The sequence below is a fragment of the Adiantum capillus-veneris genome, chromosome 14, assembly GCF_014529385.1.
Source record: "Adiantum capillus-veneris isolate H3 chromosome 14, ASM1452938v2, whole genome shotgun sequence".
Classification (NCBI taxonomy): Eukaryota; Viridiplantae; Streptophyta; class Polypodiopsida; order Polypodiales; family Pteridaceae; genus Adiantum; species Adiantum capillus-veneris.
The window spans coordinates 77063796-77082429 of NC_140944.1; the positions used below are offsets into that span (position 1 = coordinate 77063796).

Genomic DNA, 18634 nt, shown 5'->3' on the forward strand with positions numbered 1-18634 from the left:
TAAATTACATTGAATCGATTGGTTTATTTTAGTTCAGTATTCATTATATTTGTTGTTTTTCATGATGGTTTATTATCTCAAATGAAGTAGTGGCCATGACATTCCGTACGAAATCCGTATAAGAGGGGATGGCTCATTGTAAGAACGTCCATATCTTTCCGTATGTAGGAGGGTGGGTTAGCATGTAAGGTACCATACATAGGGGGATTTCTCTAATTTTAATGTACGCAAGTAACATCCTTCCATTATTTATAGTGAATCCCCCGGGATTATTCTATGGTTTCTTTGGCTAAGAAGGAATGCAACTGTGTTTTAATCTCAATATGTTCATTCTTATGCTTTGCTCATTGAGCTTTGGAAATGCTCAACCTCCCTTTCTTATGCTTTGCTCATTGAGCTTTGGAAATGCTCAACCTCCCTTTGTAAAAAAATTACTATTGTTCGTTTTCCCCTCTATCACTAGCTTACAAAAGATCCTTAAGTGGACTAAATGGAGTTGAAAGATCGATTTGTATTACTCAACCCTTTGGCTTTCCATGAAAGACATTCTCTTCATGATGTACGTAGTCCCACAGGAGGGGTGACCCTCCCCCTCGTGTGGGTCCACGTATACTTTCGAGTTTTTTTATTGATTCCATGAAAGACATTCTCTTATAATGTAGTCATCCTTTTATGGGGTGACCCTCCCCCCTCCTGTTGGTTTCGACCTCTTTTATAAAAAAAAAAGGTACTTGGAAGTTGGGTAGTCTCAGAGATTACTAATTCTCGGCGGTAGCCGAACGTTCTTTATGGGTAGCCACGGACGACTATGTATACTCAGGGACTTCTGGTGTCCTATATAAATCCATGCAGGCATTCGACAACACAGCAAAATTCTGGTAAGATCATTTTCTCTTCAATTAACAGTGTAACTTCATCAGGCCATATAATTTTGTTCCTCACCAATTTAGGTCTAAATTTGGTGTCACTAGCCTTACATGTTGCATACATAATACATGCATTTGATGTCCTGACCAGCAAGCATACATCATACATGCATGTGGCATTTTCTTGTATGATCATCAATGAAAGCAAGATATTGATCACATATATGCTTTGCACGGTATCTCATTGATTGATCAGAGTGAGTACCTTGCTGAATCTTTAGCTGTGACCAGGATGGAGCCCTACAGTCAAGAGTACTTCAAGCAAGAGTATGCAGGTGATATGCGGAACACCGAACCCATTTCGCTCGACGAGGGCATCTGGCGAAGCCAGGAGTTCTTGCTTTCCTTGCAGTTCCCTGAAGGATACTGGTGGGGTGAGCTTGAAGCCAATACAACCATCACCTCACAGACCATCATCCTCTACAAGATGTTGAGCATCGATGACCGAAAGCCCGTGCAGAAAATGGGCAATTACCTTAAGCTGCGGCAGTGTGATCATGGTGGGTGGGAACTTTACTATGGAGATGGAGGCCATCTCAGTGCAACTATCGAAGCCTACATAGCATTGTCTCTTCTCCATGTCCCAAAAACAGATCCCATTCTTCAAAAAGCTTACAAATTCATCATCACTCGAGGAGGTATCTCTAAAGCCCGAGTCTTCACCAAGATTTTGCTAGCTCTAATAGGTATCTATGATTGGAAAGGCATTCCTTCTATGCCTCCATGGGTTGTGCTCTTCCCTGATTGGTTTCCGTTCAGCATGTACGACATGGCGTGCTGGGCACGCGGGTGCTTAGTGCCTTTAACGATCATTTTCGACAAGAAGCCAGTGTTTAAGCTGAAGCCAGATATGTCCTTTGATGAGCTTTATGCTGAGGGGAGGAAGAATGTGCGCTTCAGCTTTACTTTTGAGGGGAGTTGGACAGACAAGCTCTTTGTAGGGATAGATTATATTTTCAAGGCGATGGAGAAGATGAGGCTGGTACCGTTCCGGCGATGGGGTTTGAAGGAAGCAGAGAGGTGGGTGCTAAAGAGGCAAGAGGATTCTGGAGAGTTTCTTGGTTACTATCCTCCCATGTTTTATGCGATGGTTTGCATGAAGATATGGGGCTATGATGTGACACAACCCGTATTGCACAGAGCTCTCTCTGCTTTGGAGATGTTCTCAATAGAAAGGAAAGAGCATTGTGTGGTTCAATCTGCCGTATCACCTGTCTGGGATACAGCTCTTGTGGTAAGAGCTCTTGTAGATTCGGGGCTGCCGCCAGACCATCCAGCCTTGCAGAAGGCTGGAGAGTGGCTCCTAGAAAAGCAAATCACCAAACATGGAGACTGGTCCTTCAAAAGCAAATCAGGCTATATGCCACCGGGCGGCTGGGCATTCCAATTCTTCAACAGATGGTACCCAGATGTGGACGATACTGCCACCGTCGCAATGGCCTTACACTCCATCAAGCTACCGAAGGAAGATGTCAAAAATGGAGCTATTGCATGTGCTGTGGACTGGATTACCACCATGCAAAGCAGCAATGGTGGGTGGGGAGCCTATGACATAGACAATGATAAGAGCTGGCTAAACTCTACGCCCTTTGCGGATTTGAAAGCCATGAATGATCCACCCACCGCAGATGTGAGTGCAAGGGTGGTGGAATTGGTGGGGAGGTTGATGGAAAGCGGGCAGGCCAGTGAAGTGCTGGCGCAGCGGATGCCGCCCGAGGTGCTGGCGAGAGGATTGGCTTTTCTAAGGAAAGAGCAGGAGGAGGATGGGAGTTGGTGGGGGAGGTGGGGGGTGAACTACATATATGGGACATGCGGGACGCTGGTGGCGATGGCATTGACAGCGCCTATGACGCACGAGGAGGAGATAAGGAGGGGGGCAAAGTGGCTGGTGAAGATGCAGAACAAGAAGGGGAAGGAGATAAAAAACAGTAGTATGAAGAGGCCGGATGCTGGGGGAGGGTGGGGGGAGGCAGATTGGATGATAGAATTTAGGCCAGAGGCGGATGGCGGGTGGGGGGAGACGTGCTTCAGCTACAATGACAAGGCGCTGAAGTATAAGAATGAGGGGAGCACGGCGTCGCAGACGGCGTGGGCGCTGCAAGGGCTGCTGGCGGCGGGCGACGTGCTGGGCAACTACGAGCACGAGGCTATCGAGCAGGGCGTGGAGTATTTGCTCTCCCAGCAGCGCAAGGACGGCTCCTGGCAAGATCGCCCCTACACTGGAGTAGGATTTCCATGCCAGTTCATGCTCCGCTACCACTACTACAGCAACCACTTCCCCCTCTCCGCCCTCTCGCGCTACCGCGATCGCCTCCACGCCGGCAAATTCAAGGTGCCCCCTCATAAGCTGACGTCCCCCGAATTAATTAATTAGCAGCCAGGCCAGCAAGCACCACCATCATGTTTCATTAAGCCTCTCTCTCTCTCTCTCTCTCTCTTTGCTGCCCCACCACCATGTTTCATTAAGCCTCTCTCTCTCTCTCTCTCTCTCTCTCTCTCTCTCTCTCTTGTCGCTACTTGATCCTCATGGAGACTGATTAGGGTTTTGCTTATCGTTGTCAACTTCTTTTGAAAATGCCCATTGGAGCTACGTGTAAATTCAACACAAAATAATACATGCAAACCTTGGCATAACCTTTGCAGAGTGGCGTCCAGTGCACGTTTTACTTCTTCTTAGAATGAGTTTTTCTTGGTTGGCCTTGTCGATATAATATATGCATGTCTTTACATATGTAATATTGTTGGCAGGTAGCTTGTTATATCTTGCAGAATGGGATGAATCTATCTATCCTTGTAGGAGTGTGTTGTTGAGCCTTTCTGGTCAAAATTAGTTGAACTTTTCTATTGTTATAGACGTCTTTTGATTTTCAACAAAGACTTTTGGTAGTTCCTTTGCAACGCTATCACTATCAAGATTCATTTCTAGGATTGTGTGTGTGTTGTAGTAGTTTTAAATTTTATAATTTCACGTACTTTTGTGGGGAGGAAGGATCTAAATGTCGAAAAAAGAACTATCGGGGACAATGGTAGGAACCAACCCCTGGGTGGGAAGAGGGCATGGTGAAGTGGCATATAGTAGCAAGCGGATGGGCTCCATGAGGTAATGAGGCCGAGAGGGAAAGATTTCAACACTATAGCAAGTGCTGGCCCCAACAAGGTATGTGGTTCCTTCTATCTCTTCTTCTCTCGTCATCGCTAAAGGACATGCCTTAGCGAGTTTTGGAGATCTTTTTTTCCGCCCTTCACATTTAGGACTGCCCTAGAGTCCTTCTTCTTAGAGTGCCCAATGGTCACTCTAACGGTCAGTCCCCATGCAAAACCTTAAGCAACATGATGAAAGGCAAAATCGACATTTGAACTTGCAACTTCATGGATAAACACAATTGGGCACATCTTTTAAGCCACGTGATGTTAGGAAAGATCGACATTCAAACTTAGGACATTGCGAACAAATACTCTTGGGTGCATCCCATAAGCCAAGTGGGCATTTCCCCAAGCAACGTGAAATCAAGCAAGATCGACATTCAAACAAAGGACACTGTGGACAAATACCCTTGGGCACATCCCATAAGCCATGTGCACATTTCCCCAAGCAAGGCTTGAGGAAGCTGTAAAATGAACACAATAAATTAGTGAGGTCATATACACGGCATGTAAAAAATGCATAATCTAATTCAACACACAAGTTGCAAATTTACTCCGTGTTCTCAAGGAGGGTACCTACTTAACACTAGTCCTATAATCAAACACTTAAATGTCTTGACACACTAAAGTGTCCTGTTTTCCTATCGTAAATTTTAGTAAATTTTCAAGCTGTTTTGTCAAAAAAATCACAAAATTTATAAATACTTTTGTAGAGATGACATTTTTTAATGTTTTTAAAAGCCAAGTGTTAGTACTTATTGTTACAAAACAATGGAATGCCCTTCAAAGACTAGTTTCCACGTCACATGCAAGTTATAGACATAATTTGATACTTGAGCCCACTTGCTAAATAAGAGCATAATTTTGGTCTTCCAAAGGTTCCCTCATGGAATTGAGACTATTCTAGTGTAGTTTGACAACTACAAATGACCTAATGTTGAAACCAAGAAACTACGTAGTTTTTTGGCTTGCTAACTCAGTTACACTACAACAAAAAAAGGTGTTATCGACGTATATAGCGACGCTTAACGTCGTTATATGTGTCCCTGGGAAACTGTCGCAAAGAGCGTCGATATACGTGTGAAAAGGGTTTATTGGCGACGTAGATAGCGACGCGGATATCGACGACCATAACAGAAAAAAAAATTCTTGGGTAGAGGGCAGGTAGCTTGGCCTGTGCCCAGTGAAAAGATGGACACAGCCACCACAGCCAGACTTCCTGCCCTCTGCCCAAGAAAGCGAGCATCACCAAAATCAACCGTGCTCCAACAGAAATTTCGGCAGAGTTCCCTTCGTTTTTACATAAACTTTTCAAAAAAAATATATCATGTATACGCCTCCTACATGCTATCCATGTAGGATCTCACATGAGATTTAAGGCCAATGACCATAACGAACCATAACCATAACGTAAAAGCATAACCATAACGAACCATAACTATAACTTAAAAGCATAACCATAACTTAAAACCATAACCGACCATAACCACTTTGATCATAACCAGAAACAAAATTAACAATAACCATAAGCATAACTAGAAAGTTAAACATAACCATAAACAAAACCTAAACCATAACTATGTATATACAAGACTAGGAGAAATAACCATGTTTATACAATGACAATGACAATAATCATAACCATAAGGAAAACAATAACTGTCTGAATAATAATCATAACCATATATATATGTCTATACAAAAGGAGACACAGAAACGTGTCTTTGTCTCACAAAGCATATATATGAAATCCGGTCCACTAATGACTAGGCGTCACAACCTACACATATGACAACTCACAAAATTAGTATTGATACTACTTCATATATACTTACTTAACTAAATCAACTCACACATATTAACATCTCACCTCAAGCGATCAGCGAGACTGTAAGGCCTCCTAGTCTACAGGCTCTCCTGAAGCATCAAGATCATTCAATACTTCATAGATACCTCTACGATATCCATCTGACTCCTCCTCACGTGTCGGGGCTCGATGCATCGTAAGATTCTGCGTTTATACAAAAATCAAAGTAATAAGAATACATGATTCATCGCGTTTTTAAAAACGCCATAGTTAAGATTGGATTAGAAACTCACAAACTCATAGCAAAAGGTGTCGAAGCCTCCACTGCCAAGATGAGATGTTCCCCTGGTCATCTGTCGTATCTGCACAGCCTCACGCTGCTGTCTGAACCGCGTGGCCGCTGTCCGCTCATCCTCCCTGATCTGCAGCCACGTCTCGTGTGGGATGCCCGAAGGCTTCGGCGAGACGGTTCTGAAAGCCTTCCGAGCTGCATCTCGTCGATGTTTCATGGTGTCCCATGCAACACCCTTGATCCACCTCCTCGGAACAACATCAGAACCCGGAGTAGGCTGGTACTGCCTCAGGATGGTCTCCACTATGTAAGTGACTTTGTCCTTTTTCTGCTCACTCCAAGACGTCAGAATGCTGGTCGAAAACTGTAGCTCCGCGAGGTGGCGAATCCGCTGTCTCATCTCAGTCCCGACACTATCCATGTCAACAGAACCATCTGCCCATACAGTATAGAGCTTGGAGGCACTAGGATCGTGTGCCCCCCAAGGTGTCCGAGGTGTGCCAAGAGGTGTGTTGAGAGGTGTGCCTGGGTAGGATGGGGGTCGTGAGCGAGGAGGGGTCGAAGCATCTGTGGACCCTCCTCCACAGCAACCACCACCTCCACCTGACGATCGTCGAGATCGACGAGTGCGGTGCCCCTCATGTTGCTCCCATCGGCAACGCCACTCTTGTACATGCATAGGACGACATTCGATGCGACCAAGCTGACCTTCGCGCAAGTGATGGCCATCTGGAAGATAACGGTGGTGGCCTTGATAAATTGTCTTTCGAAGAGAGGCAGAATAGCGCACATCCAAAGACTGTCCACAAATTGGACATGCATTGTATCCCGAAGTTGTTAGCCCTGCATATATTAAAGCATGAATCAGGCCAAGGCAAAGTGCTTGCGAATAGCGAGAATTTGTAAATCAAGAACCATTATCAGAAGCTTCTCTGTATACTGGCCAATCATGCATAGTCCACATAAGAAGTCCATGGATCCTTCAAGCATGTTGTTGTCCTACTGGTTCAACCGCATCTGCTATGTCAATCCCTTGCCATAACTCCTGGAGCTCATCAACTAGTGAGCTATATAAACATCCATGTTTTTTGCCTTGAACATACTAGGTACAATCAAGCTTAATATCAAATGACCCTTCTTGATGGCAAGCCACGGCGGGAGGTTGTAATTGATAAGGCACACAGGCCAAGTGCTCCATGACGAGCTTCTCAAGCCAAATGGATTGACTCCATCCATTGGCATGTCCAAACACAAATTGCCTGGTTCACTCTTAAAATGTGACCAGGTATCTTCAATGTGCCTCCAGGCCTTTGAATCAGCAGGCACCCTAAATGTTGCGTCAGTGGATCTATTTGTAGAATGCCACCGCATCAACTTTGCAATGGAACCACAATGAAACATGCTTTTTATCCTAGGAATAATAGGGAAATGCCGCAACACTTTAGCTGGCACTGTCTCGCCAACTGCATCTTGTTTGTAGCACATTGCTCCACACTTAGGACACGACAGACAATCTGCGAATTCATTGCGAAAAAGAATGCAATCATTTGGACATGCATGAATCTTGTTGTAGTCCAAGACAACTGAGGTCAATAGTTGCTTTGTGTTTGGCCTGGAGGGGGGCATTTCATTGCCAGCCGAGAGAATTTGCTCCCGCAATAACCTGTTTAAGCCACATTATATTAAAAAGCTCTCCAAGCACGTCACCGTTGCAATCGAAAAATCTCTTTTGTAAATTACGTACCTAAACAAAGCAGTGACGCTTGCATCTGACCACTCGTACACTGACTGAAGATTCAAAAACGCCACACAAGTACGAAGCGTCGATATTTTGGCGCCTTCATAAATTGGTTGACTTGCCAACTTCCTCAACATGTCTTCAGGAGATAGGCGCACGGCTTCTGGTGCTGCTTCATTAGCGTTCTCCTCACTTGTCTGGAAGAAGGCATCTAGCATCTCCTCCATGCCGTCGTCTTTTGTCTGTAAATCCTTTTTTGCTTCCATCCTTGGCTCTTATTGGTTGTACCTTCACGCATAATCCTTTTTCTCTCTTTCTCAGATGTAGGTGCTATGTCGCGAAAATCAATGCCCGTTCCGTAGGAGTCGTATCGTAGATTCTGTACTGTTTCTTTAGCAAACTCTCTATACTTGTGTACATGCTTATTACATATCCTACGCTTGCGTAGGATTTGATACTTGCAAAGCGTACACGAGCATGCAATCTTTTCCTCCATGTTAGTTGATGGCGTTGCCATCTACAATGATTATGAATGTTGTTTTAATATATATACTCCTCACAATGTAAACTACCTCGCATTCTCTAGTCTTGCCCAATCTCCGTACACCTCGGTCCAGAGGTGTGGTCCAAAGGTGTACGGAGATCAGGACCACCGGGTCAAAATCTCGTCTTTATTGGTCAAATCCTATATGGGTAGACACATACGTGCACTCCTAGGTGTACATGGCAATGCATGTAGCGGACTTTAGTTGAGGCCACATCTCTGGCATTCGCTCTTGAGATTGCCTAAAGACTACCTAATCGACTACTGATGGTTTCGGTAACCGTAGAATCAGTTTTCGAAGTCCGTTTGCGTTTTTCATAGAAAAACGTAATCGTATCTGATCAATCCCTTGTGTATTTTGCGTTTCTTCTGTCCGTTTGACGTACGGCTTTCCATACATGCTTTTGACATTGTTTTAAGACTACCTAATGGACTACGGATGGTTTTAGTAGGCATAGAAGTCATTTCCGAAATTCATTTGCATTTTTTCGTAGAAAAACGCAATCGGATTTGACCTACGGCTTGTGTATTTGGCATTAATTCAAACCCATTGACCTACGGCTTGCCATACACGCTCTTGACATTGCTTTAAGACTACTTAATGGACTAGGGATGGTTTCGGTAGGCATAGAAGCCATTTTCGAAGTCCGTTTGCGTTTTTCCGTAGAAAAACGCAACCAGATTTGACGTACGGCTTGTGTATTTGGTGTTTCTTCTATCCGTTTGACCGATGTCTTACCATACGCACTCTTGAAATTGCCTAAAGACTACCTAATGGACTACGATGGTTTCAGTAGACATAGAAGCCATTTTTGAAGTCCGTTTGTGTTTTTTCGTAGAAAAACGCAACCGGATTTGACCTACAGCTTGTGTATTTGACGTTTCTTCTATCCGTTTAACCTACGGCTTGCCATACACGGTCTTGACATTGCCTTAACACTAGAATGGTAACCTAACAGGACATAAAAGTGTCCTTTCAGGGTTTTGGGAAAAAATTCCAAAACCATATTAGATCCACTCATTTTGAAAAATCCTTTCATGATCTTATAGTTCAATAACTACTACATATGGAAAAAATGAGAAACTTGTAATTTTTCTTATCTCTTGGTCACTACAAGCCTCCAAAGTTGATGGACCAGTGCATTTTGCCCAAAACAACAATTTCTTACGGTTGATTGCATATAGATAAGAGTGGGGATTTTTGTAGGACATGAGATAAAATTCCCCATTAACTTCAATGGGTTGGTGACCAAAACGTATGGTTGATTTTACCTCACTAATTGTTTTTGGGCAAAAGAAATAGGTACAAAAAGGTTGCATTTTTGTCATTCTACGGATCTATCATCAAAGTTTCTATAGTCACGCTCAATAGAGATACTATATACATGTTTTCTTAGTTCCCTTTGGGCCTTTGGATTCAAAACGAGCCATGGAGCATGTCAAAAGGATAATGGATCTCTTACAATTGGAACCTTGGGGGCAATGATAAAGTGCTAAATACAGCAAACATGAAAAAACTGGGTTTAGCATTATGACCTCTAGAAACCCATAGAAACTACTCAATATCTAGCCAAGTTTGTAGTCTATGATTAGATATGGTCACTACCTACAAAATACACACAATTGGTCTAAGAAACTAGCAATATTGAGAAATTTATACTTGCTACTCTAAAATGTATCGTATTCTTCAGCAATCAAAAAACTCAACCATCATCATATACTATGCTATATAGCATATTAGGTCCCCCAAAACTCAAGGAAGATTAGCTTTATGTTATCTATTACACTTATACAATCAAAATTAAATTTAGATATCAAGAAAGCCCCCAAAAAAATCATAAAAGTGCTAATTTTGGCCAAAAAAAGGATTATGCAATTCTTGTAAATTGGTCATAACTTTCAATTTTAACACTTAGCTCTCTCTACATGCATCAAAATATGTTGAGAACTATGAAGGCCTAACCTCTAGCCATCTAAACCTCACAAACATGAAGTTTAGAGTGGTATAGTTGCCAAAAATTGAAAAAAAGCCAAAAACAGGACTAGTTTTTTCACACAGCTTAGGTTCAAAAATGTTGTGCAAGAGTAAGGTTAATGGGGAGATTGATACTCCAAAAAAAAGGCTAAGTTTTTTTCAGCTCATAAGGCAACTTTGTGGATATATAGCACCTAGAAATCCATTCTCATACTCTTCAAACAATTCAAGCAAAATGGTCACTTAACAAGACACAAAAGTGTCGAAGGACATAAAAGTGTCCTGTTACCATTCTAGTGTTAAGACTACTCAATGGACTACTGATGGTTTCGGTAGGCGTAGAATCAGTTTTCGAAGTCCATCTGCGTTTTTATGTAGAAAAAGGCAATCCGATTTGACCTAGCCTACGGCTTGTGTATTTGGCGTTTTTTCTATCCGTTTGACCTACGGCTTTCCATACGCGCTCTTGACATTGCTTTAAGACTACCTAATGGACTACAGATAGTTTCAGTAGGCATAGAATTCATTTCCAAAATCTGTTTGCATTTTTTCGTAGAAAAGCGCAACCGGATTTGACCTATGGCTTGTGTATTTGGCGTTAATTCAAACCCATTGACCTACGGCTTGCCATACACACTCTTGACATTGCATTAAGACTACTTAATGAACTACGGATGGTTTTGGTAGGCATAGAAGCCATTTCCGAAGTTCGTTTGCGTTTTTCCGTAGAAAAACGCAACTGGATTTGACCTACGGCTTGTGTATTTGGCGTTTCTTCTATTTGTTTGACCTACGGCTTGCCATAAGAGCTCTTGACATTGCTTAAAGACTACCTAATCGTCTACGGATGGTTTCAGTAGGCATAGAAGCCATTTCCGAAGTCCGTTTGCGTTTTTCCGTAGAAAAACGTAACCGGATTTGACCTACCGCTTGTGTATTTGACGTTTCTTCTGTCCATTTAACCTACGGCTTGCCATACACGGTCTTGACATTGCCTTAAGACTACTTAATGGACTACGGATGGTTTCGGTAGGCGTAGAATCAGTTTTCAAAGATCGTTTGCGTTTTTCCGTAGAAAAACGCAATCGGATTTGACCTACGGCTTGTGTATTTGGCATTTCTTCTATCCGTTTGACCTACGGCTTTCCATACACGCTCTTGACATTGCCTAAAGACTACCTAATGGACTACAGATCGTTTCGATAGGCATATAATCAGTTTCGAAGACCGTCTGCGTTTTTCCGTAGAAAAACGCAACCGGATTTGACCTATAGCTTGTGTATTTGAAGTTTCTTCTGTCCGTTTGACCTACGGCTTGCAATACACGCTCTTGACATTGCCTTCAGACTACCTAATGGACTACGGATGGTTTCGGTAGACATAGAAGCCATTTTCAAAGTCCGTTTGCGTTTTTCCATGGAGAAACGCAGCCAGATTTGACCTACGGCGTAGAAGCCGTTTATGAAGTCCGTTTGCGTTTTTCCATAGAAAAACCCAACCGGACTTCAAAAACGGCTTGTATTTTGGGCGTTTCTTCTATCCATTTGACCTACGGCTTGTTATATGCCCACGCCCAACCTTTTTTGAGAAGGAAGCTTGTCTCTAAGAGCAATGACAGCGCTGTTGTTGCTCCCTAGAGGACTTTCATGTGTAAAGGTGAGAGTTGAGCTTCGAATGTATTTTGAGCTGATCAAATGAAGTCAGAGGCTGCATCAGACGATCCTAGGTTACTTTGGCTCAACATGCACAACGCCCGGTCAGACTACTGACCATCGAGGAGATTGATGAGGTCCGCTAGCGACGACGACAGATGTTGGATCTCCTATGATCTACCTATCCCAGCTAGCTGTTTTAGCTGCTTAGTCCACACCCACCAGTTTAGGAATCCATAATATTTTATTTTGTCATTTTGTCATCTTGTTATTCTGACTTTGTATCAGTCTACCACATTGTAACTTTTTGGTCTCATAGGTCACTTTGGTCTTTTGAAGAGTTAATATAACATTTCATTTAATTTCTTTCTTTAATTTTAATTTTTTACGCAAACCATAATTCTCTCTCTCTCTAGTTTTAATTTCCTACGCACATTTTTCTCTCTCTATCTCTCTCTTTAAATGCCTACACGCACACACACTTCTCTCTTTCTCTCTCTCTCTCTTTCCTACACACACACACTCTCTCTCTCTCTCTCTTTCCTACACAAACACACACACACACACACACCGCTCTCTCTCTCTCTCTCTCTCTCTCTCTCTCTCTCTCTTTCCTACACACACACACACACACACACATACACACACGATGTGGAGAGAGAGAGAGAGGTGGGGGGGGGGGGGGGGGGGGAGGGGGGGAAGAGTGTCATAACACGTGCTGGGCAGGTTTTGGCCAAGATCTGAGAACGCGCGGTTGAGGGCGAAAATGGCTCCTTCACGCGGATTCGGTTTTTTCCCCCCCAAATTCTTAGTGTCGATATGTGCGTCGATATACGCGTGGAAAACTTTACCTTTCTATGCTAATATCCACGGTCATATCCACGCACATATCGACGGAGTGTAAGAACGTCGATATGGACGTGGAAAGGTACGAGCGTCGATAACTTTGGGTTATGTTGTAGTGTTAAATCTCGTTGCTTGAACTCTTGAATTTTTTATTGTGCAAAAACTCTTGAAAATCTTGAGTTCTCCATAATAACATTGAAACCAAGGTTTTAGGCGCCCCAATTGTGTATGTACTATCTATTTTGATACATTTAGTTGATCTACGTGAAAAATTTGATATTAGTTGATTTCTTAAAAGCATCAATCACAGTTTTATGAGGGTCAACTTGATGAGTATGGTTCTTGATAATGGTAGATTCTGAAATGCAAAGTTATGATTTTAAAAGACCTTGTAGCTAACATATTTTACCATATTAAAAAGGTTTCTTAAATAAATTGTCTAATGCAAGCAGCATTTAATTTAAATTTGTAAAAAATGACACTTAAGTGTCCTATTTTGGTACCAAACTATCGTTAAAGGCTCTAAATTGGACATGCGGAGGCTCAACATGAGAACTTAGAAGGACGATAGAACTCCAATAAAAAAAAATCAAAGCACAGGGTTCCAAGGATTTCTAAGTGTAGAATTTTATGGCCTTCAACAAAATTCAAACCAAAAAGTTTGGAGGTTCTCTATAAGAAAAGAAATACGTAAGAAGCTCAAAGTTCGGCAAGGAGTCATTCTTGAATTGGATTGTGGTGTCAAAGAAAGATCTGTCCCAATTGTCACTTTTTCAAGACGGTAAGGAAGGTCAAATTAGAGTTTAAAAATTGACATTTTATTAAATTTTGCAAAACTCCCCCCAAAGTTGAAGCATAGTTGGGCTTTGATGATGCAACACATTATAGTAGACTCTTGTTTACATGCCCCATCACTTTTGAGATTTGTAATGCTAATGGAAGTTAAGTTTATTTTGTGATTTCTATGGTCTACTAAGGTATTTGTTTTATAATGTAGGCCACTCAACATGACAAGGTTTAATGTTCTTTGTCGAAGTGGGTGGAAGTACCAAACAATTGTTGGATTCTTTTAGGAATCTCAATTTTTTTACGATGATTATTGATCATAGTCCGCAAAGTGCGGTATACACAGGATAATTGAGATGCATAAATTCTTTATTTTCATTTTTGATTTGATCAAATTATGCAGTTGTTAGTTGCTAGGTGGAGCAAGAATTAGTAAGAATCCTAAGTGATTCAAATTCTTTGTTCACTTACGCATGTTTCATCCTTGACGGATGCAAATATATGTGTTGTTTTCCATAGATGTGCAATGCTTAAAGGAAAAAACATAATATGAAGCAAGGCTTGTAATTTTATGCCTATCAACATAGTAGCTTCCAAAGTTTGAGATATGTTATCAACGTACGAACTTGAGAGGGGGGACAGAGGGCCTTCAAGTATATATGACCTCATGTTGTATCACAATCCATGTCTATGAGCTGGCTTCCATGTAAGATACGCTTCTACCCCATGCCCATGCCCATGTCCTACTCGTTGACTTAGGATCTATGACACAACACCATGATATTTCTCAATAGTGCAAGACACTTAAGAGTACTATCTAAAAATATGGTCAAGAGCGCATCAATACATTCTATATGAATTCTATGCAAGTCATGCGAGTAAGCTGGACTTAAGCCTTTTCACGCTACTTCTACAATCACAATTGCAGTCGTGTACATACCTTGCCGAGCGGGCGAGGCCCTACACGTGGCACCATGGAATGCTTTTACACATAAATATACATAATTTTCTTTAGGAATGTACAAATGTCAAGTGTTTCGAAGTGTCATGCTTGTTCCGCCTAGAAAGTTCAATGCGGGCAATCTTGGCCAAAATTAGCAGGTTTCGTGCGCTGGCGTGAGAGACGTATCCAAAGTGCTTACCAAGTGGGAAAATGAGGTTCAACATGAAATTTGAGCCCAATGGGATTTTTCCACAATTTTAGGAAATTTTCCCAGCTCGTTTGGGCTTTTTACGGAAAAAAGTGACATTTTTGGAATAGAACTGGCCTAAAAAGGGTCAAAAATAGCCTTAAAAATGCTCAAAATAGCTCAAAATGCCAAATCAACGATGCTGGAGTTGTTTCTCAAGTTGTGTGAGAATTTTTAGAGCCAAGAATGAACTCATTTGGGTACATGAGCAAGGAGATACAACCATTCCTCTACAGGGTGCTAGTGCAGTCCCGTGCTGCTTCCACTACATGGTTGAGGCTCTGAGGCCTCCAATTAGGGTTTCCCCTCCTCAAATAACTACTTGGGCTTCTCCAATGAAGTACTGAAGCTTCCATGAAATGTTCACGACGAAGAATCGAAGCGTAAATTTAGGGTTTTTAACAGGTAGAATGAGCACTGCATCTGTGCAATTGGTAGCGAGGCTACACCTAATCTTCACACACACAAGAGTTTTGAGTTAGTATTGGTTCTTTTTCAAAGTGTAACTTTCATGCTGGAGTTTTGTTTTTTTTTTAGTGTGTTTTTGGCTTCAAATCGTCTACACCTTGCTTGATTTTGCAACGAATCCTCACAGTCAAAGGCCCGACGCTTTCCTAGTCGCACTGTGCACTTCTTGACACGTTTTTGGTGAACCCAACGCGAAGTAGGCTAGGGTGAGGGTTCAAAATCTTCATTGAAGGTCTCAAGAGAAAGATTTAAAGCTATGGAGCAACAAGAGCAACAAGAGGTTTGGTTTGATCCAGTCACAATGCAAATGTTTCAAGTTTTTGCAGTGTTTATGCAGTAGCAGCAAGCTGCAGAAAGGAGGGAGCTTTCCTCAACCAAATCGCTTCAATCTGTGGTGAAGAAATTGGACCAATTTAAAGGTAAAGATGTAACAAAGTATCTTTGTGGATATGTAAAGGAGATGGAGCTTCATCGAGTGCCCGAAGCAGAGATGATGCAAAGTTTTGAACTTGCTGTGGTTCTCGAGATCAGAGAGCATGTAAGGGGAATTAGAAATGATCATGGGGAAACTTGGGAAGCATTCAAATTAGCCTTGAAGGAAGAGTATTTCATGGAGGACTTCAAAAGGGTAACAAAGAGGACTTTCTTAGAGTGGGTAGTTCGGCCAAAAGAGGGGCTCTCGCCTACCAAACTGCTAAGAGAATTCGAACGCCGTTATGAACAACTTTCTAGAACTGAAAAGGCTACTCTAAACTTGGAGAAGACAGAGCTCTTTTTGCAAGCCGCACGTAAAGAGATTCAAGAGAAGTTAGAGCTACTAATTGAGGATAAGGATGTGGAAAAGGGTTTGAAGACTGATTGGAATGAGGTCGAAGACGCCATTTCACTACTAGCTAAGCAACAACAGACGAAGAGACAAGATGATAGTCAACCCTACTCAATCCCCAAGTGTTCCCGAGAGTGCTATAAAGCCTGTGATTGTGGTTCCAAAGAGTGACGAATCCATCCTAGATGATATTGTCAAAGGAATGCAAGAGCTCAAGTTAAAGCTTACAAGGCTAGAAGAAAAGGGGCAACCATCAGGTCAATCTACAGGGCAACGACCGCAAACCAGAGAAGGCTTTGTCAATAGATGCATATGGTGTGATAGTACTGACCATGGAAGGAGGATTGTGTAATTTTTAAAGATGCTTTGACAAAGGAGCTCGTTTTGTTTAAAGATGGAAAAATTCACTTAAGTGAAACAGGTAATCTCTTGGGAACAAACTTTGGCAAAGGCGGGATGAAGAAACTAGTTGAGGACATGGCTACTAGCCATTCCATCTCAATGGTTGAGGCAACCGCCTATGGGTTGAAGGTGGATCGTATTAGCAAAAAAGGATCAGTCAAGGTTGGAGAAGAGATTGGAGAGCTATGGCCATGCGCTATAGAGTCTGCTATGAAGGGTAAAATGACTACAGAGGTTTTACATGAAGTTGGAGATTGCATTCGGCTTGAAACAGGTTGGAATGATCCTGTGGACTCTTTGTCAGTGCATGCATACTTTGCCAAATGTCAAGCAAATGAGGCCATTGTTGAAGAGAAACGTAGGCGTGAGAATGGGGATGAAGGGCCTTTAAAGCGGGCAACGAGGAGTGGAGGTAGAAATGACACAGTGCCTCCTAGATCACCTTCCTCGCAACATATGCCTGTCCCCAAGGTGCCTATGCAAGAGGCCTCTAAAGACAAGAAGAAGGATGCAACAAAATCAAAAGAAAAGGGTCCGACCTACAAACTCCAATCCGATATAGAGGCTGCAACGGATCTCAAAAAGGTTTTGGAAGAGAGGATTCTAAACAGTAAGGTGGAATTTACCTTGGGTGAGGTCCTTGGTATAGCAAAGCGGGAATTCCACGAAGAAATAATTGATATCATAATGAGGAAGTGACAGAAGAAGAGACTTTAAATGCACAAGGTAAGGTACAGGTCTATGGTGTGAAACAAGGTGATGAACTATTGTTGCTGGAGCTATTCTAGGGGAGGAGTAAAACACTTTTGCTTCTTGGATGATGAAGATGAAGATGAAGTGGAGACCACTCACAAGAGCTACTACTTGAATAGTCACTGGGCAAGAGCAACTACTGAGACGGTGGTAAAAGTGGGAGACTTAGAAGAGCCATACATTGCGTTGATAGATCATGGGTCGGAAATTAACCTTATGTCAAAGAGTCTTTATCAAAAAGGGAAATGGCCAATTGATATAAATCATGGATGGATGATTCGTGCAGCAAACAACTCATTAGGAGAGCTGTACGGAGCTTGTCCAAATGTAAAGGTGACTATTGGGGATGTGAAAGATGACCAAAATTTCTTTGTACAGGAGATGTCTACATATCCTCTTATCCTTGGGCAGCCATACATCACTGCTACTCGCATGGAAACCAAGGTGATGGATGATGGGTCAGCTTATGAAAGAATAAGGAGCAGGGATGGAAAGCGTGCAGTACAGTTCCTTACTGTTTGTGTAGAACATGAAAGGAACCGTTAAAGTCTTAGAGAGCAACCCTTGCCAAAGACAAACAAAGAGTTCAAGGACTACAGGGATATGAGGGGTTTTGGCCATGTACCATTGTAGAGCGGGATTGCAGTGGTATAAGAAGAGAAAGGTTCTCGCATGATGTATATGCAAAGGAAACATTTTCTAAAGGTTTTGTAGGAGTATCAGAATATGGATCTATTGCTTTTATAGAGTGTGAGGACTTAAAGCGGGGTGAACGACAACATGTAAATAGTGTACAAAGAGGTTTGAAGATGAATGGTTTGCTAGAAGATAATGAATGCATTGAAGGTGTGTTTGATGAGTGTTCTTTTGTGGATACTATGCAAGATTTGGAGTCTTTAATGGATTGCAATTTTCATATGGGAAGTGAGGTTGTGAAAGTATGCTCAATAGAAATGTACGTACAAGGTCATTGAAGACTTCAAAAATGCTCAAGGTGTTGATGTACGAGTGGAGACTAAGTATAAGTCCGTGGCAAAGAAAGTGAAACCAGTGGCATTACCTCTACCAAAAGATTGCACAAATAAGATGGAACAAGCTGCTTTGCAACCTAGCCTTTGTGACCCAAGCAAGATTGGACACAAGTTCACAAAGGATTCTTTGAAAGAGTTGAAGGTTGGTTGTGAGGACAGTTTGACAAAATTTGAAAAGATGTGCTTTGAAGACATGCTTGCCAAACACGGAAAAGCTTTTGCATTTGAGCCTTATGAGATAGGGTGTGTTGATC

General features: G+C 42.2%; 1 protein-coding gene across 1 annotated transcript; it reads left to right on the forward strand.

Annotated features, from left to right (window-relative positions):
- Positions 1–739: 739 nt before the first annotated feature.
- LOC147442635 (dammaradiene synthase-like) lies at positions 740–3560 on the forward strand. The gene is made up of 2 exons (XM_086528751.1): positions 740–878; positions 1158–3560. Exons 1-2 carry the CDS (start codon positions 847–849, stop codon positions 3298–3300), a joined length of 2175 nt encoding a protein of 724 aa, XP_086384877.1. The 5' UTR covers positions 740–846; the 3' UTR covers positions 3301–3560.
- The last annotated feature ends 15074 nt before the right edge of the window (positions 3561–18634 follow it).